Source organism: Macrobrachium rosenbergii, chromosome 37, assembly GCF_040412425.1.
Source record: "Macrobrachium rosenbergii isolate ZJJX-2024 chromosome 37, ASM4041242v1, whole genome shotgun sequence".
Lineage (NCBI taxonomy): Eukaryota > Metazoa > Arthropoda > Malacostraca > Decapoda > Palaemonidae > Macrobrachium > Macrobrachium rosenbergii.
Genome location: NC_089777.1, coordinates 40,405,677 through 40,432,398, shown reverse-complemented (window position 1 = coordinate 40,432,398; position 26,722 = coordinate 40,405,677). Strand labels below are relative to the sequence as shown.

Below are 26,722 nucleotides of genomic sequence, written 5' to 3'. Positions count from 1 at the left end.
TTGTTCCTGTGTTTGAACTATCAAAATAGGCAGCTCTTAAGTGTTTTTAGAGTCGTTTTAAATATTTGTGGATTTTAGCTATTTGCAGGGGGTATGGTACGCATCCCATGCGAATCCGGGGGCCGGGTTTACTGTACTCACACTTCCAATCATTCCTACTTTTGTCTCTCTTGCCAAATGGAAAAGGGATTGGGTTATTGACAGGTGAGTTGATGGTACCCTGCCACTCACCTACCTTGCCTTCATTAAGCCCTAGAGGCCAGCTAAAGTATACATTAACACACCAAGACTGGGCAGACTTTAAAGTTGGCCAGTTTAAAAAAAAAAAAATAGCAAAAGGAAGGTTTGCAAATGCACAAGGTATAAGAAAAAAAATTTGAAAAAATTTTCTGTACCTTCGATGAAGAGTTGAAAATGAATACAGTATTTCCAACCTTGTGTGGGATCTTTTTCCATGACACTCATAAAAATATGCTAATTTTAGCAAATTATACATGTTCTTTCTAAAATTTTTAAATTTTGTAAAATTCTATTTACAGCTCACCTATTGTAAAAGATAAGAGCTAAAATCAGCAACAATATCCAAGTACAGGAGTCCCTCGTTTACGACGGGGGTTTCGTTCTTACCCCGCGTCGTAAGCCGAAAATCGTTGTAAACCGAAAAATCGTCAAAAATCCTAGGAAAACCTTACTTTTAATGTTCTGGGTGTATTGGAAACGATGTAAACTGCATTTTTATTGAGTTTTTCATAATAAAAACTCCAAATTTTGATTATTCTGCCGTTTTGGAGCCATATTTCTAACGTCAGATCGGCATACGACACATTGCAACCCTGGAACATGCGTCATAAACCGGGAAATAATTTCTGATTAATATATTTGAAAAGCGTCATAACCTCAGAACGTCGTAAGTTGGACCTGGGGACTGCATGTATGTTTATGGTAAAATATTTATGAGATTACTAGGCTTGGGAGATTTAGTACCTTTTATTGAGTTGTACATGTTCTTTCTAATAATTTTTTGTACTTTTATGTTGCAAAATTACAGTAACAGTACAGTTGACATAGCTATTATAAAAGATGGAAACTAAAACCAACAGCAGTCCCTGAGTGTATTTATGGGAAAATATATACATGTACTGGGATGGGGAGTTGTAGTACATTCCCCCATAAAATCCCAAGTCACACTGATCTCCCTTGTATCCTGAGCTGAAGTGTAAGTGTTGCCAGATAGTCATATATGGCCATGCAAGTGATGGGAACATTCTCTCACAAAATATGTTCAAATATCATGCCGTAAAATAATAACGATCGTATAATCCGAACCGGAAACTTTCATATGCAGTTATCAGGGATCAAAAGATCCCTCCCAGCCCTAGGGGATTAATTACTGGTACTGTACCTTGTTACCAGACTTCAGGGGCCAAACCAACTGTCATTGCATATGCATACAAAAGACTAAAGGTTTGTATGTTAGGAAAAAATGCAGACTATCTTGAATATGCAATTCTTATATCTTTTTTGCCCAAATCACTCTTCATATCTTGTACAGTACCAAGAAATTCTTCATCTTACTTTCCACTAAGTGTGTTACTCGTCCCTATTGAAAATGTGGCACAACCCAGAATTCCATTGTATGTGATAATCTAATCAAAACACTAGTGACCAATTTTATCTGAAGTGTCCTTTAACTTTCTCTACTCATATTTCCCATTCTGCTCTCTCATACCCAAACTTCACTTTTTAGTCTTTTACCCAGAATACTCATCATATCCTGCCCCATTCATGTATGTAACTAAGTCTGAGTTCTTAATTTCTGCAAGTACTTTATGGGTAGAGAAAATGTTTGAAATGCAGAATGTCAGTAATTTTTGTTTCAGATATTTAAACACAACCCTGATTATCCAACATGAGCAGTTCTTATATGAATGGTTTTCTTCTTGCTGTCCTTTAGAGAAGATTAATTAGCTTATTTACTTTTTCTAGGGTCTTGTCATTGCTGGCCTGGGTGATTTGAAACGACCAGCAGAAAAGTTATCAGCAAGCCAGTCTGGAGCTCTAGCAGCCACTGGACTTATTTGGTCTAGGTATGTTTTAACTGTAGATTTGTTTTTGAAAGGCTGTACCACTTAAAGGAGCCATGATATGGGGACCCTTTTAAACAGAGGTTTCCACGTAAAAATAAGATAATCTAGAAACATTTTACAAAACTAGCTAACGATTTAAAATCTTACTGCCAAAATTGGATAAAGATAAGCTAAAATAATTCTATTTTTACTTGTATATTGAGAAGTACCACTATCCTTAGGATAGGTATTCAGTTTTTATCAGTGATATAAAGTCTTAGTACAAAAACCACAATCAGTTGAGCTTCAGTTATTATGATGAGCAGCATCAAAATTTGTTATGGGCTTTATAAATCATTCAGTTTTAAAGTGATGTCTAATCATATAGGCCCTATAGGGTAGATAATTTCATTGTTAATCAAGTACAAGCAAGATAGCTGCAGGAATAGTTAACACAGCAAGTGTCTGTATTTTATAGAAACACATACTGTACAGTAGAAGACTAATTATTCAAAGTCATCGTGACAGAATCTGTTCCAAAAGATCAAACTTTTCCAGATAACCATAAGACTTTTGTATCTTACTTCTCCTCTGTTTACTGTAAGTGATAACAACCTTCATCATTTAGATCTGTCTTAAAAGTGTCTGTTTCTGTGCATATATATCTTTCAACTTCTAATTGTTTGTTTGATTTATAAATGTAAAGTAATTACCTACATAGTCACTTACTGTTTGTAATCATTTTACTCTATTCTTCTTTAATCTTATTCGCATCAACACATTCTATTCTACCGAGGCTTGCTTTACTAGTTGACGGTCGTTTGGTTTCTTACATAATAAATGTCCAATTTGAGTAATGAAGTAATACTGCATTCATTTTTTTTTGTCTTCAGTATTTTATGGGGATAAATCCAATTACAGTTTATCAACATAAGGCAGTAATTGTTTGGAAGCACTTTCCTTAGGTAGTACAGATTCCAAAAACAGAATATTTTAGGGTTTATTAAAAAAAGTATAATGTTGATCAGATCTGTTAGGAAAAAGGTGGCCTAAGTTTATTTTATGTTGTTTTAGTTTTAGAGACATGATACAGTAGTTATACTTCCATTTCTGAGTATTGTTTGGAATATGGCATGTAAATGGTTTACAACAAAAATAATCTGATGTGTCTGAAAAAGTTCTCTGTCAAGCAGTAATTATTTAAAGATAAAGAATATTAATGTCCTGAACATGAGTTTTAGCCAAGGTTAAAATGACTTGAAATATACTGGTATTTCCTTATGTATGAGCATTCTAAACATCAAACGATGTGTGTAACCAAGTAGTGTATTATGTATGTAGATAATTACTGCATTCACTTATGTAACTTAAATGTGGAAATAAGTATATAAAACCCTGTACTGTATTTGTGTCTAAAGTGCAATTCTTTATACAACTATGAGTAAAAGACATCTTAACAAAAGCTGTTGTTAGTTCAGTGAGGCATCTGAGTCACATTTCTAGATTCTTGTGCGGTCATGTAAAGGATTAGTTCCTAAACAACAGATAATATTGGAGCAAAGAATATTAGGGAAGTTGAACAGCCAGGTGAAAAGTAAAAGGCAGAAAGTAATGCAACTGAGGCCAAAAGCATGTTGCAAAGCTCACAGTAGGTGTTACCTCCTACAAGGTAACAAAATATGTAAAATGACAATTTTTCCACTAATGTTTTCATGTTGATCAATAATGTTTGTAGTGTATCTTTTTAAGAGATAAAAGCTTTTACAGTGTTTTGGTAAGTATAATGAAACATCATTTTATCATAAAAATGTCATTTTTTAACTAGGGTTGAGGGTGTACACTGCTAAAAGCACATGAAGTTATGGATTTTGACCTGCAATTGCAAGTGATTTGCAAACAAATACAGACAGAGCAACACATTTTTTTAAAGTGAATTAATATGTATCACAAATTTTAAACACTAAATGATTTCAGTTCTTGGCATTTTATTAGTGCATCGTTGGAAATGTGTTTATGGTCGAAAGACTTGAAGTGGTGTTCTTCAGATCTTGCCTACACTTAATTCTGTATAATGGCAGCAGTAAATATGAATATATTACTCTTTTTATCATAAAGTGAAACTGTCTGGGGATAATAGCTAAATGGAAGGCACAAAGATTGTTTGAATTTTTCAGTGACAGAAATTGGTATATTGTTTACTGTAGATTTTTATATAAGTAACTTACCAAATAGTTACATAGCTATAGTTTCTACTTTACGTGGCAGCTCAAAATTCAAAATTTGCGGTAGCACTCTTGTTTTGGGTGTAGGTATACCGTCCCTTCCACTGTCTGGGAAGAATAGGTACAGCGTAGCTAAAGAGCTCAATTCGTTTCTGCTGGTTAATGACTGAACACCAGTTATTAGTAGCTCTTGTTTCGTTTTCGCCGGATGGTCGGAGATTGTCTTTGGTGAAGTACTCTTTGCTTTTGGTAGCGCAGCTATCCAGCTTAGCTAGAATTTGGTTTATTTCTTCGATTGTGACCTGTCTAATTGGAATTTTAACCATTATGTCGGACTCTAAGTTTGTCTAGCATTAGGTACTGCAGTAAAGGCTGCAAAACTAGACTCACTTCTGCAAAATATGACTCATGTACCATTTGTTGTACTTGTAGGGAACAAATTCGTTCTCCGAAATTGAATTGTGACAAATGTAAAGACTGGGAGAAGGGTAAATGGAAGACTTTACAGACACACTTAAACAAATTGCAGCATGATCGAATTAGAAAATCTACAGCTAGGGCCGAAGCTAAGGCTTCCGCTAGTTTAGGCCATTCTCCAGGAGTTGATATTGATGTTATGCCTATCCCTTCAATGCCTGTGACAGCTTTTTATCCCATTTCCAGTCCTCCAGCTTTTCCTGTCACTCCATTACCTAGCTCTCATTCTGCTGAACCCAGTGCCATTGCCAGCTTAGAAGCACAGGTAGATAAAAAATTTAATTTACTTGTCAATACTGTTTCCCAGATTGGAAACTCTGTGAAGGTCCTAATGGACAAATTTAATAGTGTAGTGTAGTGTCGAGTGAAGTGTCAGTGGAGGGGGTGGATGTTCGTCCCACCGATGCTCCTAGACCAAGGTCCCTGCTAAACTCCCCTTGCCAACATGGGAGGAATCAAACTGGCAGTCCAAGTGAGGTTGGTGGGGTTTGCCCACGAGCAGTCGTTGTCTCATCCGAGCCTGTTTTCCTCCATTCCCAGGCTGTAGAAGAACGCCGTTGGAAAGGGGTTTGAATGGATGTGCATGACCTATCTTCAAGTGATTCAGATTCTCCCGCATCAAAGAAATGCAGTGACCGTTTTGCCAGTGTTTCTAGTCCATTGAAAAGGCCAGGCGCTTCAGTGGATTCAGATTCGCCCCCATCTCGTAAGTGAGCTGTAGAGAGAGAACGTAGCCCTCTCCTGTCTTGTAGTTTTTGAGAGTCGCCAGCAAGAGATTCTCGCTCCCATTCAGGTGCAAAAGTGCGTTCCGACCCCAAACGAGTGTGTGCCAGTCCAGCTCATGGGCGCCAAGAGTACGAGCACCCAGTGTACATTAGTGGTGTGCATAAGCGCCAACTCAAAGGTTGTTCGGCATCAGAGGTTTCATCTCTAGAGCACCCAGTATCTGAGTGCCCATCATTGTCCGAGCACCCATCATCGTCTGAGCGCCCGTGGCATGAGCCTGCAGTTTTCACCTTGCCTGTTCATGGACGCCCAGATTCTGGGTTAGAAGAGCCCATGTTTGACCGCTCCGAGCGGGAACGTCAGATCGCCGAGCGCCCATCCTTGGGGTACCAAGTGTCCACAGACAATGCAGTAGCTTCCAAGGAGTCAGTGTTTGCTTCAACAGCGGGTGGGCACACAACGTCCGTGCATCCAGTCACTGGGGACGCCTCTCTCGAAGGCCTCCCCACTTCTGATTTTTTCTAGACCCCGTAAGGAGAATTTCCAGTATCGGATGCCGCAAGAGAATTTCCGTCCGTTGCTCAAGATCCTCATTGGCGCTGCTTCAACTTCGACTTGATAAAGCGGTGAGCCTTCTTCAAAAGCCAACTCCAGTAATGCAAGACACTGTGGAACCCCCAGGATCACCTGCTTTGTCAGTCAAGGAACCTGCAGAAGAGGAGCAACCTGCCTCTCATTACTCGGCACTGGTCAGGTTTTTCCTGGTCTGTTACCTGTCATTCTTCTGTCCAGTCGTCCCTTTATCGCCGGGTTCGGCCTACTTGATGTGACAACCACCAGGTACTGCCAGACTGCTGTGTATGGTGTTGTCTTCATCGTCGAAGACAGCTTTCGACCTCATGGATGCCTGGCTAGCAGAGAAGAGGGAAGTCAGGAAGGCGGTTTTCTGTTCGCCTCCCTCTCGTTTGACAAGGCAGAAGTACTGTATATGTCTTATGCAACTGGAGAAGCTCCATCCTTGGGAGTTTCTGCCTCCTCTCAAGGGGACGTCTCCAGCATCATAGGTGCTTCTCGTCGCTCTGCTTTCTCATTGGCTAGAATTCTCTTCACAGCCTCAGAATTAGGCCATCTTAAAGATATGTTTAAAGTCTTCGAGATCTTTTGTTTTCTGGATTGGATGGTGGGGGCCCCTAGCTAAGAAAATAGAAGACTTTACGTCCCTTCAAGAGAACTTCGCATTGGACTGGCTGGGAGTACTAGGGTGCGCAGATAGAGCCATAAGAGATGGAGCACTAGAGCTAGCAACTATCTTCACAACAGGAGTCTTCAAGAAACGAGATTTGTGGTGCTCGTACACGGCAAAGGGAGTCACCCCATCCGAACATTCTTTGCTTCTTTTTGCACCTCTGGACGAGACTAGTTTGTTCCCGCAGGACACTCTGGAACGGGTGTCAGTGGATCTACAGAAGAAGTCAACTCAGGACCTCCTCACGCAATCCACCAAAAGGACTAAGTTCCCTGCACGAGCCACTACAAGTACAACTACTAGAATGTCATCACCCCTGCAGCAACAGCCCTTTGGAGGTTCTAGAGGTCATTTCCATTCCCGACCTAGAGCCCACCTCTGAACTTCCAAACCAACTAGGAAACCCATTAACAAGACAACACTTCGAAAATGAGACGTCCATCCTCTGTGTTCCAGCGGGAGCAAGACTTTCCCATTTCTGGACAGAATGGAAAAAGAAGAATGTGGGGCCATGGGTGCTCAAAGTATTGAAAGAAGACTATGCTATCCCTTTCAGGTGAAACCTCCTTAGTAACCTCTCCCATCAGCTTAACAGCCTACTCTGTAGATTCAGAGAGGTTTTCGTCCTTATCTCGGGAAGTGTCAGCCCTACTAAAAAAGACAGCCGTGGAAGTAGTCGAGGATGTAAACACGGGGTGGGGGGTTTACAACTGCCTCTTTGTGATTCCCAAGTCATCGGAAGGATGGAGACCTGTCCTGGATGTCAGTGCCTTGAACCTCTTTGTTCAAACAACAAAGTTCAAAATGGAGATGAATCAGTCAGTTTTGTCAGCCATCCATCAGGGAGACTGGATGGTTACGATCAACATGCAAGATGCTTACTTCCACATACCAATTCACCCGGACTCCAGGAAGTATCTGAGATTCGTGTTCCAGGACAGAGCCTTCCAGCTTCGGGCACTCTGCTTTGGACTCTCCACAACCCCTCAAGTTTTTACCCAGGTACTCGCTCCCCTAGTGAAATGGCTACATCTTGTGGGGATAAACATCTCTCTGTACCTGGACGATTGGCTCCTACACTCCCCCTCGAGATCTCAGTGCACGGAGGACCTGCAGAAAACTCTTCATCTTGCCCAAGATTTAGGCCTTTTAATAAACTTCAAGAAGCCACAGTTAGTCCCGACTGAGTTTTCAGGCTTTTCCATCCCAACAGAGGATACTAACTTGCCGCAGGAAAGTCCAGGACTTTGTAACTTGCCACTCCTGCTCAGCCAACGCATGGACGAGTCTTCTGGGAACCCTCTCTCCCATAGAGAAGTTCGTTCCATTGGGCAGGCTACATACAAGAGCACTGCAGTTTTACCTCAAGGCCAATTGGAAAAGGAAGTCGTTCCCAGATTCGTTCATTTTCAACATCACTCTCCAGATAAAAAAGGACCTCAGGTGGTGGATAACAGAAGACAGATTCACAACAGGAAGGTCTCTGGCTCCAACGAACCCCGACCTAATGTTATACTCAGACGCTTCGGATCTGGGTTAGGGAGCTCTTCTCAACGATATGAAGGTGTCAGGAACATGGTCGCCTACTGAAAGAAACCTCCACATCAATGTAAAGGAATTAAAATAGATTCAACTGGCACTTCAACACTGTGCAATGCTAACCTTCCACAAGACAGTAGTGGTTCATTCAGACAGCATGACCGCCCCAGCTTCAATCAAGAATCAAGGAGGGACCCATTCTTTTACGCTCTACGCAGCGACAAAGGAGCAACAAGGCCCAATTAGTGACCCGCTTCATTCAGGGCAAGATGAACGTCCTGTGGACGAATTGAGTCTTGGCAAACGGGTCCTACTGACGGAATGGACACTTAATCCACAGGTATGCACCGACCTGTGGAAGCTATGGGGAAAGCCGTCAATAGACCTGTTTGCGATGTCAAGGAACTATCGTCTTCCATTGTATTGTTCCCCGGCTCCAGACCCGCAAGCATGGGCAACAGATACCATGTTGCAGGACTGGTCGATCCTCGACCTTTATGCCTTTCCTCCCTTCAGCATGTTGAGGGAATTGGTAAGAAAGTTCAATGCACACCGACTTGTCAGTGACCTTAGTCGCTCCCTTTTAGCCACACAAGGAGTGGTTCTCAATCTGTTGGGCCTTTTGACGGACTTCCCAAGGCTACTTCCTCAGAAGAGAAGTCTTCTCAAACAGCTGCACTTCCTCCAATATCATCAAGGGTTATCCACTCTCACACTGACAGGCTTCAGACTGCCAGGGAGCTTGTCAGAGCGAAAGGATTTTCGAGGAAGGCTGTAGAAGCTGTTGCTAAGTGCAGGCGACAATCTTCCTCTGCAGTCTACCAATCCAAGTGGGCAGTTTTTCTGAAGTGGTACTGGGAGCGAAATATCTCCTCTTCTCAAATGTCTGCAGCCCAAGTCGCAGATTTTCTGTTATATCTTAGAACATCGAAAGGACTCACAACATCTACCATCAAGGGTTACAGAGCAATGTTGAGTTCAGTATTCAAACATAGAGGAGTAGAACTGTCTTCAAACCAAAACATCAGTGATTTAATCAAACATTTGAATACTAGTAAGCAAGTTAAACCCTCGGGAGTCGCTTGGAACTTGGATGTGGTCCTCAACTGGCTGTCAGAGTCACCGTTTGAACCTTTGGATTTATCGTCACTTCGGAATCTTACGAAGACGACATTATTCTTGATGGCACTGGCTATAGCCAAGAGAGCCAGCGAGCTTCATGCCATCAATAAAAGGATAGGTTTCTCACAAGACAATGCTGTATACTCGCTAATTTTGGATATTTTGGCCAAGAATGAGGATCCAGCTAACCCTTGGCCTCGCTCCTTTTCAATTAAGAGCCTGTCAGAAGTACTAGGTCCATCCAATCAAGAGAAAGTCCTCTGTCCTGTAAGAGCCTTGAGAGTATACCTTGAGAGAACCAAAAACCTAAGGGGATCGGTAATCTTTGGTGTTCTGTGAAAAACCCCAGACGCCCTTTGTCCAGGAATGCTTTATTCTTTTGAAGATCTGTGATTTAGGAAGCACATTCAGGAGTTCAAGATGATTTACTACCCTTGTGTAAAGTAAAGGCTCATGAAACGAGAGCCATGGCTACGTCTTTGACTTTCTCTCTTCAATTTTGCAAACAACATTTTGGAGGGGCAAGTCAGTGTTTGCCATGTTTTACTTACAGGACATTGAAACAGTGTACGAAAAATGCAGTACTTTAGGTCCATTCTTCACAGCTGGCATGGTATTGGGGGGTGAAGGATAGGAGGAAGATGGAGGAACGCCTTTTTTTTCCTCTGTCCACTATCCTTGAATAAGGATAGTTGTACTTTTTGGGAAGTCTGGTGGACACTTGAGTCGTGAGTGTCACCAGTCTGTATTGTATGGTTTTAGCTAAAATTTTCGTGTGGTGTAGGTTAATTTTATCTGGTCTTTGTTGTTCTGTTGCACTGCACCCAGGGCAAGGGCATATCCACATATTATTTATGTGACCCTTTGGGATTGTTAGCTTTGGCAGCCTGCGATTAACCTCCTGTGTTGCAAAGCACCCACTCAAGTAGAGGTGACCCTTGGCTTTACTGCCATGCCTCTGCAGGTCGAGAGGAGCTACGACCAGAGGCAGTACCCATCTGCTGTTGCTCCCTCACCAGGTAAGGTCACAACAAGCGTTTCAAGATGCTAGCTAATGTTCTATTCCAAATTCGTCTCCATAGAGTTTTTTTGTGGTAGTATACATCCATTCATCCCACCTCCAATCAATGTGGGATTCAGCTATGTAATTAATTGGTAAGTTACTTATATAAAAATGACATTTTTATAATAAAATAAAGTTTTATATATACTTACAAATAATTACATGATCGGAGCCCTCCCTCCTCCCCTCTCAAGGACATAGAGCATAAACGAATCGAGCTCTTTAGCTACGTTGTACTTGTTTTTCCCCGATAGTGGGCGGGGTGGTATACCTAGCCCAAAACAAGTGTGCTACCGTAAATTTCAAATTTTGAGCTGCCACGTAAAGTAGAAACTATAGCTATGTAATTATTTGGTAAGTATATATAAAACTATTTTATTATAAAAATATCATGCCTTAGGATAACATTTCAGTAATGATAATACTGTAATAGTGTAGTAATATAGACATATAAATAAAAAGTACCTGTATAAGGTTTTAGTTTACATTTCTTCAGCCCCATCTGCATTTCTAACAGGTGATTGTCATTTGATTTTAATTTGTTCCCCTTGCTACAGCCTTTAACTTTCATGTTGCAGTTTTTGCCTCATGGATAGATGAATTCATTCAGGCTAGCTATGTAAGTTCATAAAATGGACTTGATGGTCTGGTTAAACTTTTTTTGCAAACAGTACAAACTTTATTACAAAGCTTTATTACCATCTTTATGCTTCTCATATTTTACAGGTATTCTTTGGTGATCATACCTAAAAATTGGGGACTCTTCAGCGTTAATTTGTTTGTGGCTTTTACAGGCCTTTATCAGCTTTCTCGTATTTATATGTAAGTATTGTACTGTAAATAATTTTTTTGTTAAAAGAATCAGTTTTATGTAATTGTTCAAGGTTAATTAATAAGGAGTTTATTTTATTTTCCTACTCTTAAAGAAGGACATATGTGGTCACTTCCCAATTTTCATTATGAATTATCTTAAAAACCATACATTTTGTGTAAATGGATGATATTTATTGCCAACATTTATAGGGTAGAAAATACAGTTCCTCAGTGTTTTATTTTTGTAAAATTTTTTCTTCACTATACACAACCTTACCAATCAAATACCTACTTGTGATAAAAACACTGTATAGATGACTTCACTATTTTTACACTGCCTTAATCTGCCTTAATGTTGCAACACAGCATATTCTTAATACAGTAGTATTAATTACCATGAGAATTCTTTTGGTTTCTTCTCTAAAAAACATATTTTCTCCCATATAAGAACATACCTGGGCTTTATTTGTCGGTTTTCAGTTTTATGTATCAAAAACAAATGTTTGTATATCAGATAAAGCATGATTATAACATTGAATTATAAGTAACTTAAACTACAGTTCAAAAGACACTTCAGGTGTCTGCCTTGTAGCCAGTATAAAAGTATCTCAAACAACATGAGTATTGCAGTCAGTTTTGATGTTACTGGCAGAAGCTACAGTTTTATCAGTTATAGGTTACAGGAATTAGATATAGGGATTGACTTCTGACTCAACAATGGAAGACTCAGAATGTGTTCTGGAGCCTTAAAGTCTTCCTCTAAAAAGTTTTGAGTTGAAAGCAGTGAATCAGCTTTATCTGTACATGCAAAATTGCTATGAAGATATTAGCAAGTAATTCATCAGATAAGGAATTGTTTGAGGAAAGAAATATTCTCGTAAATGAACATATAGTTCATAAAGCCTATGTATAGGTAGCATATTGCTGTACTCCTCCTCATCTGTTAATATATGGAGTGCAAATCCATTTCTTCTATTGACCAAGAAAAAACATGCATATACAGTACTCCTTAACATCACAACTTTCAGTGAAAAATATGAGACATAAATGTACAGACCTAAGTTTATACTAGTGGGTCCATATCTCTTTTGAGTGAGGGATATTTTCTCATATCTTGCAGTAAAGCAAGTTAATTTTCATAACTTAATACATGTATCTCAAGAATGATTGCCTGAAAACCCTATTTGTTTGACGTATTAAACATTCATTCTGCAAGTTATAAAAAATGGATTTTGACAAAGGAAAAATCTATTTCTGAGGGAGGCCCCATGTCACCCGGTGAAATCCATACTAACACAAATTTCTAGGTATAAATATTGCTAAATATACCAGAGAAAAAAGCTTTCAGGAATGCTGGAGTTACTACCCCCAGATCGAGCGACTTCCATATGGAAGACGTCGGTATAACCAAGGGTGAGTGAAAGAATCACAACCACAGAGCTACACTCGATAGACATCCCCATGTCAAAATCCCCCGGGAAGAGTAGAGAGCCGTTCCAGCCCTTACACTCACCCGCCCGCCAAGCGGCAACTCCAGCGCCACCTACACTCATTCCAGACTAGCACCACCCCCGGGCTTGTCATGTGCAAGAAGGGGGGGAAACCAGGCCCTGGGAGGGTCACCGGGTGACATGGGGCCTCCCTCAGAAATAGATTTTTCCTTTGTCAAAATCCCTTTTCTGAGCTCGGCCCCATGTCACCCGGTGAAATAGTAACAGAGAATCATGCCAAGACTGCAAAGCTAAAAAGGAAAAATTTTTAGAACAAGGAGATTTGAACAAAAACACATGCTATGAAATACAGATTTAATGATCATATCTCTCTATAGAAAAGCATCCCATAACAGTAAGAACAACAACTTAACTTTAAGAACAATGTACAAAAATAGATTACAAATCAATTACAGGTGGAAAAGGATACACCCAACAAGATAAATTCACAGACAATCAAACATTAACTTAAATCTAAGGATAAAGAGAGACATTACAACATGAAAAATTATTGAGGTACATGGAGCATAAATAAAAACAGTTCCAGTACCTCTAAGACAATCCAAATTCACAGCATATTAAGATACAATCACCAAGGCAATCCATAATACGGGCAATAGTAACATCAATTATGAGGAGCAAGGCAGTGAGGCATGATTGAACCGGAAGAGCAGGCAGAGAAATAAATGAGGCAGGCGGGCGGGGGGGGAAAAGGAACAGGATTAAGGATTATTTGGGTGGGGGGATGACACTCCCCACAGCCACTGCAGCAAATTTCAGGGCTTCGAGTGATTTTAAATAGTGGCGCTTAAACACTAGAGGTGATTTCCATCCTGTATACTTGGTAAGTTCAGCAAAATCCATATTATGGAAATAATTGGTAGAGGTAGCTACCGCATGACGGATATCATGAACCTTGGGGACTGAATCCTGGTTGGCTTGTTTAATAAAATATAGAATTTGCTGCCTTATAGCGTTCAAAGAAAGAGTTCCACCTTTCTCCCTGATAAAAAAGAGACCCGACTTACACTGTGGAGTTCTAAGTAGGTAAGACTTTAAGGTATGAATTGGGCATAAGGACTGGTCCTGTGGAAGAGGCACCACCTTCCAAGGGGACCACCTGTCCTGAGGGTCTTCATTTTTAGCTAGGAACCTGTGATCAGGGGAAAGAAGGACTTCTCCGGACGGAAGGAAATCAACATGATCATCACCTCTAGCGAGAGCGCTGAATCATATTGCCTGAGAGTAGACTCTCTTTTATCAGATTCTAAAAACAGAGTGTTAGCGGAGTCAATATTTGCTCCCTTATTAGCAGCGAACTTTACAAAGTCCATAAAACTAGGGCATTCTGAATTCTTAAGGAAGCTGACACAGTCTTTGTTTGTACTACTTGGGTCAGTCTGGGACTGGGAATCTGATGACTCTGCAACTTGAGCTCCTGAAGTAGAGGAAACCAGTTGCTCTTCGGCCAATAGGGGGCTACTAGAGCCAGTTGGTCTTTGAATGACCTGAGTTTGTGTAGTACTTTCAACAGTATGTTTATTGGGGGAAACAAGTAAATTCTCTCCCAATTGTTCCAATCTATGGTCATCGCATCCATGGCATAAGCCTGAGGGTCCAGGTTCGGGGCTACATAACAAGGAAGCTTGTGGTTGCTCTCCGTAGCGAACAGATCCACCTGGAGTCCCGGAACCCGGCAGCGAATCCAATTGAATGACTCTCCGTCCAGAGACCACTCCGACTCCAACGGAGTGGTCCTGGACAGGGAATCCGCCACCACGTTCCGTACCCCCGCTAGGTGGGTGGCTGACAGATGCCAACCGTGCTTGTTCGCCAGGGAGAAGATAGCTACCACCACCTGGTTTACGCGACCCGACTTGGAGCCGCCCCTGTTGATGCAATGAACCACCACAGCGCTGTCCAACACCAGCCTGATATGAATCTGGTTGGCGGGGCGGAGCTTTTTTACGGTTAGAAACACCGCCATAGCTTCTAAGGTGTTTATATGGAACTGTTGGAACATTGTAGACCATGTCCCTTGTACTTTTTGTTTTGGTGAATACCCTCCCCAGCCGCTTAATGAAGCGTCTGTGTGAATCACCAGCGCCGGAGGAGGGAATTGAAGCGGGACTGACTTTGACAGGCTACTGACTGTGGACCATGGCCGCAGCCTCGCCTTCAAGATCCGTGGGATAGAAGAGACCCTATCTCTGAGCCTGACATTGGCTCGTCTCCGCCACACTCTGTTTATGTCTTTTAACTTCGCTTTTAAGAGCAGGTCCGTCATTGAGGCAAATTGAAGGGAGCCGAGGATCCTCTCTTGGGACCGGCGGGATGCTGCTTTGTCCTTCAAAAACCTCCTGGTAAGGGAGGCAATCTCTTTCCGCTTGGATGGCGGAAGGGATAGCCTGTACGAAGACAGGTCCCACTGGAGGCCCAGCCACTGAAACCGGGACTCCGGAGTCAAGCGGGACTTCTCCCTGTTCAGCTGGAACCCTAACGATTCCAGGAACTTGATGACTATGTCCGTAGCCTTCCGGCACTCTTGAACTGTTGGAGCCCAGATTATCCAATCGTCCAGGTACGCTGCTAGGGAGATTCCCTGGGACCGGAGCTGTTGAACTACTGTCTCCGCCAGCTTTGTAAATATCCTGGGGGCTATATTGAGTCCGAAAGGCATGACTCTGAAGGAGTAGGCTTGTTTCCCTAGCCTGAAACCCAGGTAGGGAGAGAAGTTCCGCGCACCCGGGACGTGATAGTAAGCGTCTGAAAGATCGATAGAGGTGGTGACGGCTCCACGCGGCAGTAGAGTCCATACTTAAGCCACCGTAAGCATGCGAAACTTGTCGCATTTTATATAGAGATTTAGACGCGACAGATCTAGAATCACTCTTTGCTGATCGGAACCTTTCTTTGGGACAGTGAACAACCTGCCTTGGAACTTGAGGTGCCTTACTTTCTTTATTGCTCTCTTGTTGAGCAGTTCCGTCACATATTCCTCCAGGACTATGGAGGAGGGTTGGTAGAACCTGATCAGAGGAGGGGGATCTTTGATCCAACCCAGACCCTGGACGTGCTGTGTGCCCAAGGACTGAAGGACCACTGGTCTCTGAACCAGGTTTACCTGACTGGTCTCAGTGGGAGGAAGCAGGTTTGTTTCCTCTACCACGCCAACTTTTCCCTTGGAGGCAGAGCCAGGTTTACCTCTGTATGGGGCTCGACCTCTACCCCCTTAAGCTCCTATTAAGGCCGTGAAAGACCCCCCGGCCCTCATAGGTAGAATTGTATGCCGGAGAGGAGACGTACGAGGGTGCAGCAAGAGACTGGGCTGGTTGGACCAGCACAAATTGTTGGGGTTGAGCCTTGGAGGTGGAGGGTTGGCCCACCGCCGAGACTGGGACTGCCTGAACGACCGACTGGTGAAAAGGTCATTTATGGCGACGAAAACGTTTCCCAGACTTAGACTGGGATGTACCAGACTCCGGGGTTTTCCGCTTGTAGGCGGAGATACCCCAACGAGAACGAAGGCTTTGGTTGGCTCTGGTAGCCTCGCCCAGAACACTTTCTACCTCAGCCTCTGGGAACAGGTTCGCCCCCCAGATAGAACTTTTCATGAGCTTGTTAGGCTCATGACGTATGGTGGCATCCGCAAAGATGAACTTGCGGCACTCAAACCTTGCCACCATAAAGTCATACAGGTTTGACTGAAACCCTGCTAACAGGGATTTAGCCAGAACCTGAAACAGGGGTTCCTCTGCGAAGGAGACGGCGGTTGCTTCTGTTATACACAGGGAGTTCAAGGATCGGCCTAACCGAGACCGGGCCTCAAACTCCGCCTTCAGCAAAGCTTCCGGGATCTTGGGAAGCTGTTCGCTAAACTGGGAAGATGCACAATCAGCGTCCAATTTACCCACCGTAAAAGTGGACGGAGCGTCATTCCAGAACTCCTCACCTCCCAGGAATACCAGGGATGTGGAGTCCGTCTCCCTCAGCTGAGGCAAGGGTTTGCCGTCAAAGCAAGCCTGGGCCGTTGCTAGAGCGACCTTGTTAAGGCAGGGAGTGGGCAAATTATCCCCCAAGGAGAACATGGTGTAATTCCCCTTGAAAGGCGTCAGTTTAGTGTTCTCAGCCTGCCACTCCGTAAGACTGCGCAGGAGAGCAGACTGCACTTGGTCTCTTGGGAAGATCACTGTCTCCCTAGGGACCTTATCCGAGCGTACCCAGGCTTCCTCCGTCAGCCTAACGAAGCCTGGGTAAGGGCGCAGGAGATCAGGAGGGAAGAACTCTAACTCCTCCAGACGTCTCGTGCCAAGACCTTCAATAGTTAAGGTGTCTTCGTGCCGAATGGCACGAAGAGCAAAGCGCCATGGGTTCCCTACAGCGAAGGGAGGGAGGTCAGCCGTATCAGGGATCCCGTACTGTGGATCGGCCCCGCCGGAGCGAGCCATACCCGCCAGTAGAGAATCGTGGCTGTGAAGCTTCTCCGCTATTTTGGAGAGCTTTGCGTCAACCTCCGCCGAGAACCTCTCGAGCAAGGAATTAGCAAAGGCCTCAGGGTCAAAGGTAGGCTGGCGAGGAGAGCTTGGTTTAGATGCTCTCTTACTCGCGCCATTGCCCGAGGTTCCTAGTTTGCTCCCGGAGGCCACAGGTACGGCGACCTTGGCCTTCGACGGGGGGAAAGAAGATGCTTTCCGGGAAGACGAGGACTTATAGCCCTTCGCCTTCCATGAAGTCTTCAGCTTCAACTTGGGGACAGCAGATGGGGCCCTGTCCCGCAAGATGGAAGACTTCTGAAAACCTGAAAAGGAAGAAGTAGATGACGATGGGGAGTCAAAAAGGGCGCCCGCCCCCGTAGCCTCACTTACCTCTCTACCTACCCCTTGGTCCGGCTCCGTGTTCATTGGTTCCAGGTCCAAATCTAAGGCGGCGACGTCCTCCGAAACTCCTTTGTACAAAGGGTCTTCTTGGGGTGGCTGGGTCGCGACTTGTATCTGCCGGATGATTGGGGCAGCCAATTCCGCCGGGACAGCAGCAGCCACCCGGGCGCCGGGGTAGAGCAGGTCTCGCAAGTTGGCGTCGAGGACGTAAGGACTCCCCGACGGCACGTTCCTCCAAAACCCAGCCACCCAGGCGCGGAGGGACTCAAGGGCCTCCTTCTTAGAGGACTCGACAGCCTGAGGGAGAGAAGGAAGTCACAAATAACACATTGTAGCATAAGGATATGAACTACAATATGAGCATATATCAGACTGGAAAAAACGTGAGTGACGAAAGGTGATAGCTTACCGATTCGTCCTGGACAGTGTTGACGAAGGCGAAGCAAACCTCACAGCCGTCAGGATGCCAAACGATAAGTTCATCCAACCGGACCGCACAACCAGCGTGGGTCCGGCACACCACATGCCCGTAGGGTTGATGGAGGGTGGCGGTGCATCCAGGCTCCTCACAACGCACAGTCTGTAAGTGTAAAAAGTACATGAACCTAGCACTCTAAGAAACTTAAACTAGGCAGGCATGGGTATTTCAATCTACCACCGGAGTACTCCAGAGGGAAGAAAACCCCTGTCAAAGACGGGCCTACTAGATAATAAATTAAATAAAGCGGTAAGCAAGGTGCTCTCCGACCACCGGAATACTCCGGTGGAGCGAGAGAGCTGAGTCAACTGGGTCCTACCACAAGGGATGCCGGGAATAAAAAACGGCGGAACCCGAGGGCAGGACACCGGACTCCAAGGACAAAGTAATGACTAGTGGCGGAGTGAGCAGCTCACTCCGCTAGTGGATAATCATACATAAAATAAAAGAGATGGTAACAAACTGGTAATAAACAAATGCATCACACCTTCTGGAGTCCGGAAGCACCCCCTCCGGAGATCCCCAACCTCTACCGCTAGAAAACAGAAGAAGGGTGAGGCAACCAACTACGCGAGGCCACAAGGGCCGGAGAAAGTGCCAGCCAACCCAACTAAAGTAATCTCGAACATCACGAACTCAGGGAGAGGACGAGGAAGGAAACCCAAGAATGTTTGAAACCCACTCAAGAGCAAGTTAACGAAACATCGAGCCAAGCACACTGCCACCGGAGACTTGCCCTGGGAGAGAGCGAATCCCTCCACCAGGGAAAATCCCCAGACTCAAGAAAACGCCAGTAGACGTCACCCACGCACGAGGCAAGAGCTGGTTAGGGTTAAGAGGAGGGAGGGGGGAAGGGTTGGTGGGGCAGGGAAGAGAGTAGGCCCGAGCCAGTGAAAACAGGAGACTGGGGAAGATACTTCACCCGCTCAACTGCAGTCACACACCACGCCAAGTAAATTAATACTAGCCGTGGAAGGACGTAGCCTACCTCAGGGGAAAGTGACCTAAGTACTCGCCAACTCACACCTAGTCATAGCCTAGGTCAACACCTGCACCTAGGCATAGCCTAGGCTAACAGGTTGGGAGAAGGAAAGGAGGGGAAGGAAAAAACGGGAGAGAAATTTCCGAGCTGGAAACCAACCCGAGCCGAACGAAAGAGAGGATGCCATAACAGCAAAGAGGAGACACATCCATCGAAAGTTTTACCCTTCTGAGAGAAGGGGAAGACAATGGGGCTCATTCTACCACTCAAACAATGGCCCATGGAAGGAACAACAACAGAAACTTCCTCAACCTGAAGATTCCTACCCGACACCTAACCTAACTGGGGAGAGCGGGAGACCCAGGAAGGCTAATAACTAGAACCAGATAAATCACCATCGGTAATAAAATATACACATAAACCATGAATACTTGTGTTCGTGCAAGGCGCATAGCCTAGCCGAGAGGAGCGACAGGGTAATACTGATGCTCCTCCGCACATAATTTAGGGCAAAAAACAATAACACCAGCACGACAATAATTTAATAAAGCGGCTAATACTGTCAATGGGAACACACCCTGGCGGAGGAATCCAAGCGGGAAATGACGGGAACCCTAATGAAGGAACCCGACAAGTGGATCAAAATAAATATAGAGAAACACCGATAAAACCCGCCCAGGAAACACCACCAGGGTGGAACCCAGGGGGAATAATGATAAGTAATATAACGACAAGGAGAAAACCCAAACAGAACAGGCTGGATGGGTAAATCTCGCGGTCGGCATGGCCGGCTGGGGGACGCCACGGCGTCATAACAACAATCGGACAAAACTTTAAAATAATGATTGAACCAGCCAAACTTATCATAAAAACCCCACAAGAAGATGGTACTTAACTTGGTGACAGAAAAGCTGCTCGAAGACATGCTGGTTAATCCAAAAATAGTGCAAAAACACGAGCACAAAAATTTAACAAGTGAAATCACACATGCTAGAAATGGAATGTGTGTAGGTGGCGCTGGAGTCGCCGCTTGGCGGGCGGGTGAGTGTAAGGGCTGGAACGGCTCTCTACTCTTCCCGGGGGATTTTGACATGGGGATGTCTATCAAGTAGCTCTGTGGTTGTGATTCTTTCACTCACCCTTGGTTATACCGACGTCTTCCATATGGAAGTCGCTCGATCTGGGGGTAGTAACTCCAGCATTCCTGAAAGCTTTTTTCTCTGGTATATTTAGCAATATTTATACCTAGAAATTCGTGTTAGTATGGAATTTCACCGGGTGACATGGGGCCAAGCTCAGAAAGCTAATACTGTATAAATGTTGAAATATGTTTGATCCCTGCTTGTGTGGTTTTAATGAAATAAGGGCAATGACAAAGAGTCAAAGCTGAGTATATTACAGTTAAATTAGATAAAGCTGTCTTTGCGATTGCTTGCTTGTGTTACCTTACTGAAATCCCTTATCCCTTAATGGCAGACTTTCTGGAATCATGAACTTAATCGTAATAGATTAAATGCAACACTGATGTCATTATTGTTTCATCTTCAATCTTGTCACACCAGTGTGACCCATTGATGCTTGGATGCTTTATAAAATACTCCACATGACACAGTTCCCATATACTGTTTCTAGTGTTTGATCTAAGATTTTTAAATGATATCAATGTAGACGAGTGCTCTAAAATTTGGGTTTGTTTTCTTGCTTAACAAATGGATTGTTTGGATTTTGGTCTGTATTTGGCAGTATGGATTCTTTTTCTCAGTCTTCCCTATTGAAATTTGTAAGATTTTGCAAGGTAGGTGGGTGCAAGACCAGATTAGATTAATTGACGTACGTACACACGAACTATGCATGGATCATCAAGAGCTATATTGTGATTCAGACAACTTTTGTGATCAGTGCAAGGATTAGTCTTGGGAAGAGATAGAGAAGATGATAAATTGCTGAATTAGAAGAGAAGGATAGACTTAGAAGAGAGTAAATAGAACAGTCTTGAATCTAGGTTTTCTTTAGAATTAACACCTGGTCAAAAAGGTAGAGATAAGTCTGTAGTTTCTTCTGTAGTGGATGTAGATCTTTCTACACCCAAATGTCAGTTCAGGGTAGTAGGCTAGATTTAATCAGGTAGATATTGACTCAGTTAAATCTAGAATTGAATTTTGTGCAACAATTTGAATCTTTTGCATCGAATGTGTCCAGTGCACTGGCAGAGACAGTGTCCTCTTTTTCCTTTGGCCAATCCACAGATGCAGCCTTGCCTGTCATCTCAGCACCCCTGCTGATAGGTCTGGTAGTCCCGGAGTTTCCAGACGAGGACTATCATCCCAGGATGTTCAAGGACTGTGCCCTCTGTCTCCTGCCTTTGTTTTCAGTCCTCCATGAACAGAGTTAGATCACGGTCACATAAGGCTAGTTATGGTAGATCTGTATCTTCTATAGGTCTAGATCTTGTGTTTGACCCTGTTGTCCCACAGTTATTCTAGCGATTCGTCCAAGCCAGATAACAGATTACGATCTGTAGTGAATGCTGCCGTTGCACCTGCAGCCATTGCTAGCATCTGAGTCTGTAGTTTGGCTATCGGGGGTAAGCATTCACACTAGGTCTTTTCTTTTATCACTGATGGTGCCAGTTTTATTTTTGACAAGGCCACTGTTAGTCCATGCCTAGGTTTTTGTGGTTTTTATTGACTTTTTCAAGTTTAGGCCAAGCATGCCAGATAGTCACATTTGCCGTTAGTTTGTCAGTTTCTGCTAGGTGTTAAGTCTGTGTACAGTTCCACATATGTCTTCAGTCTGCATTAGGTGCTTTCGAAGCCGCGAAGGCGTTATCGAGTTTACATGAGGTGTCAGGGAGTCCGCACAGTTCTCTGCGAGTCTGCACAGTTGTCAGTCAGTCCACATGGCCGACAGCAAGTCTGCACGGGTTTCAGCAATTCTGCACGGGCATTAGCGAGTCCGCACAGCCATTAGCGAGTCCTATCTCCTATCAGGGAGAGGAGCATTTAGTCTATCCCCTCAGTTTTAAGGAATTGGTTCAGTTGTGCTTAGACAGATATCTGCAGTCCTTCCTTTAAGCTATCAGTTTCTGTACTTGGGAAACTTGACTTATGGCAAATGTTGGGCTAAAGAGAGTCTCCTTTTTGAAAGTCCTCTCTCTTGTCTCCCTTGCTGTCTGCTAGGAAGACTATGGTGTATTGAGCAGGGATTTTTTCCCCTCTCTTGATACACCTGTTATGGTCCATGTTTTTCCAGCCAAGAAAGGCACAGTTGTGTCTGCTAAGCCTCATTCTTGATTCAAGAGGCTGAGAATATGTATTAAACTTGGTTGACACCATCAAAGCTATACCCCTTAGTGAATTGTACAGGACACTGCTGTGTTTGAGGGAGTTTGGTGGACTTCCTCCTTGGGCCAGGGATTCTTTGTTAAACCCTAAAGGTTTTTGTTTCCATAGCAAGATGTTATTTTTTTAAATAATAGGTGAACTGGCTCATGTCACTAGCAACTTCAGGTTCACATGGGAAAGCAGCTATGCTCTCGGTTGGTTCCTCTAGTTTCCCTCGTTAGGCAATAGTGATTGATTTCAGCTTATCCTTTTGGGAAGTAATAGACTACAAGCTATCCGTTTCTATAGCTGCAGGGACAGGAAAGGAGACAAAGAAGAGTGAAATAGTACTTTTCTCCAGGAAGGAAGAAGTGTCCTTTTGGCAGCAAGGAACCAGATTTCATTCTGCCAAAGGGGGATGTGCATTTCCTCCACTAATATCAAGATTCCTTAGTCTGATTAGCTCATCGAGCCCTCGTGTGCTGGTTGGGCCATGTCACTCAAGTGTGGGAACACTTAGTTATAGACACACTAGGGAAGTTCTTTGGGAAAGTTATTGCATTCCTTTCAGGAATTCACTGCCTCTTCAACCAGCTCTTAACAGAGAAACCTAGAGAAGAGACAGGTGTTGGTTAGGAAGTCTTTTCTCCATTAGAGACAGCAGCATTAGAGGAAGTACCAGCTATTTTGCTAGGCTTTTTACACAGACTATTTCCAGTGCCAGGGGATGGGAGGTCAGAGGACAGTCGTAGACATAAACAGGCTCAACCTCTGTGGCCAAGTGTTTCCCCTTTTTTCCATGGAATCAACCTCCATGGTCTTTAACTGTCATGGAGGAAGTGGATGATTACTGGGTACATGAACGATGCACACTCTCGTGTCCCCATTCACCAACTTTAGGGAGTGCCTACTCTCTGTGTTTGGGGAAAGACATATCAATGTTGAGCTCTTTGTTTTGGGCTGAGTTCCATACCCCAAGTTTTCACCAGGGTGCTATCCCCTTCATGAAAGTTTAACTTATTATGAGTAAAGCTACTTCTGTATCTGGACGACTGGATTATCTTTGCGAAGTCCAGTGGGTTGGCCTGAGGGCAAGAGAGCCTGTACTGGGTTTGGCAAGGCCCTAGACTTACTAAGAATGCCACAAGTCATCCCTGGAACTTACACAAAGAGTGACCTGCCTGGTCATGTGATTGATTCTGTTCTGTTCAAGGTTTTCATATGCAAGCTCAAGTAGACAGTCTGTTGTTAATCATGGGAGAATTCTCCTCCTCAGGGAGTATGCCTGCTAATGCTGACTGTGTTACTTAGGCCACTTGTCTTCTCTGGAGAAGTTAGATCCGAGTGCTTGGTTTGGATGTTACTTCTTCAGTTGCACTGGCATGGAGAGCGACTTGGCCAAACCATGAGTTGTAACCATGGAGCCAAGGACAGGTCCTTTCCCTCATTGGTCATTGCCATAGTATTGCTTCTTGCAGGGAAGTCCCTAGAGCCCCTGAACCCAGACCTCTCACTATATTTAGTTGCCTCGGGTGAGGAGGGGGTTGAGGTTATCGGGAACCAGTCGTTTCAAGGGTGTGGTCGCCAGTAGAAGCGAGTCTTCTCATTAACTGCAAGGAGTGGCTGGCCATCCAGGAGGGATTTAAGTAATATCCGTCTTCAGCGTGCCTTCTCTAGCTCATATAAGGCAAGGGGCATGAATTCGGAAACCTTGGTAGCCATCACCAGGACTTTAGCCTTTGGACAGTGGAGGGGAATATTGTCCGTTTGCCTCAGTTGGTTCTTGGTTGACTGTATGTTTGGTGGACACATCAAGTCAGCCAGGACAGGTAATCTCCTGCGATTGATCTTTACCCTGTAGTTTGCAAGGCGATTTGGAGAGTGTTCGGGCAACCCCTCCTTGATCTCTTTTCAGTGAAGCTGAATCATTGTCTCCAGCTGCATGTCTCACCAGTTCCAGGCTCTCAAGCCTAGGCAATAGATGTTATAGTTCAAGATTGGACAAACCTGTTTGTGTATGCCTTCCCTATGTTTTCACTGTTGAAGGGGGTAATCTGGGGTTGAGGACTACCAGGAACTCCACCATGTTTCTACTCACTCTTTGGTGGCTGAGGAGGCATTGGCTCCCAGTCCTTCCACATGAATAGAGTTCTTAGGCATTACCGCCATAGACACATCTGCTTTGCCAGGTGGGGACAGGGAAGCTTTACGGAAATTTCAAAATGCCTCACCTAACTGCATGGAAACTCTTGTCTAGCTCCTCAGCTCCAGAGACTTTTATAAGTCATCTAGTAGCTGTATAGATTATGGTGCAAGTTCAGGGGCAGTCCCTGTCTTCACAACAATATTAACAATGTGTGTAATAAAAATCCGCAATTAGATAGTAGATATATTACTATGTAAAATAAGCAAAGACTTTCGAACACTTGAACAGTGTTCCTCATCAGTGCTAACGTTAAAATGTAAAGTGAGGGTAGTTTTCTTATGAATAGTTTTTAAAAAATAGGGGTGGGGTGAGAAGATAACAGTTTGAAGATCAAGGAGGTTGGCACAACTGCCTGTTGAATTTGAAATAACATAACAACACCCGAACCAGCACTTCTGTGATGGGCTGTTATCTTCTCGCCCCACCCCCATTTTTTAAAAACTATTCATAAGAAAACTACCCTCATTTTACATTTTAATGGTAGCACTGATGAGGAACACTGTTCAAGTGTTTGAAAGTCTTTGTTTATTTTACATAGTAATATATTTACTATATAATAGTGGATTTTTATTACACAGGTTGTTTTTCATGAAATTGTGAATCTCTTAGCAATATTAACAATGTATAAGGGGCTGCAGTTCTTGAGAGATGCCAAAAGATTGTCTGTTTCTTCCATCAAGGCTATAAATCCATGCTAACTTAGGCGAAACTGTTTACGCTTTTCAGGTGGAATGCTGAAGGTTCTGCTAAGCTGCTTTATGGAATGTAGTCATTGACTTAAGACTTCCTTAGTGGCCCTCCTTTCTACCCCAGAGAGAGGCTTCTCTCAAGGCTCTTTCATAGAACACTCTTTCTGGTAGCCCTGGCTTCAGCCAAAAGAGTAAGTGGGTTACATGCCATATATTCATTAGTAGGGTGTTCACGTACTGGAGAAGAACTATCTTCTTTTTTTGCATCCTTTCATGCAAAGATGATGTCAAGACCAAACCTCTTCCAAGAGTTTTATCTATCCCTGCTTTAGAGACTGACTCCTGAGGAAGATGAGCTTCTTTGATGCCCTGATAGGGCTATAGGGATGTATACATTCCATCTTAACCATTAAGGAAGCACCATAGGAATCTATTTGGCACCATCAAGAATCCTTAGGTTCCTAGGTCTAAGTTGCCATGGTTTTCTTTATTAATCCTTGATCCTGAAAGGTGAAACTGCACGATGTCAGAGCAACAGCTCCATCGATTAGTTTTCATCAGCACCTGTCCAGTTTTGTCGGCACAGTGGAGGCATAACTATTGTGTTCACTTGTAACTACTTGAAGGCCATCTATATCCAGCAGGAAGACTGCCATACACTAGCACCCATAGTTGTGGCAGGGGAGATTTCTCCTAGTCTTCCCCTTATGTGTTACAAACGGGATTAGGTTTTTACTATTTCTCCCTGTACGAAACTGCAAGGGTTCTTCTTCTCAGGTTACACCAGAACAACACTCAAGTGATAACACGCTTTATCCAAGGGAAACTCAGTGTTCTGGCAGACGAATTGAGCCATCAGAAACAGATCCTTCCCACAGAATGGACATTAGACCCGTTGGTTTGTCTGGATCTGTGGAAGCTCTCACAAAATTAAATTTATTTAACAAAAAACCAGATATACAAAGATCGACTAACATATCACTACTCGTGTCCTCCAGGAATCACGACTTCCTCTCTTCTGCTCACCAGTGCTAGATCCCTTAGCATGGGCGACCGATACAGTGTTGCGGGACTGGTTGGGTAAAGATCTGTATGCCTTTCCCCCCTTTCAGTTTGGTGAGACAAGTCCTCAACAAATTTCTGGTCTCATCAAAACCTGTCCATGATTTTGATAGCCCTTCTGGCCAACAAAAGAGTGGACCCCAGATCTGCTGGAACTTCTTGCGGACTTCCCGAGACTGCTGCCACAGAAGCAACAACTTCTCAGGCAGCCTCACTTCCGACGGTTCCACCAAAACCTGTCTTCTCTGGCCCTAACAGGATGCAAAATGTTAAGCGACAGCTCCAAAAGAAGGACTTTTCAAGAGCGGCTGCGGACGCGATTGCTAAGTGCAGAAGGCAGT

General features: G+C 43.8%; 1 protein-coding gene across 1 annotated transcript in view; it reads left to right on the top strand.

Moving 5' to 3' along the window:
- The window catches only part of LOC136825522 (mitochondrial pyruvate carrier 2-like), a 56,423-nt gene that overhangs the window by 17,522 nt on the left and 12,179 nt on the right, over positions 1-26,722 (top strand). Inside the window, exons 3-4 of the mRNA XM_067082096.1 lie at positions 1,987-2,087; positions 11,188-11,283. Of these exons, the coding sequence (XP_066938197.1) occupies positions 1,987-2,087; positions 11,188-11,283 (197 nt within the window). The remainder of the gene's footprint in view (positions 1-1,986; positions 2,088-11,187; positions 11,284-26,722) is intronic.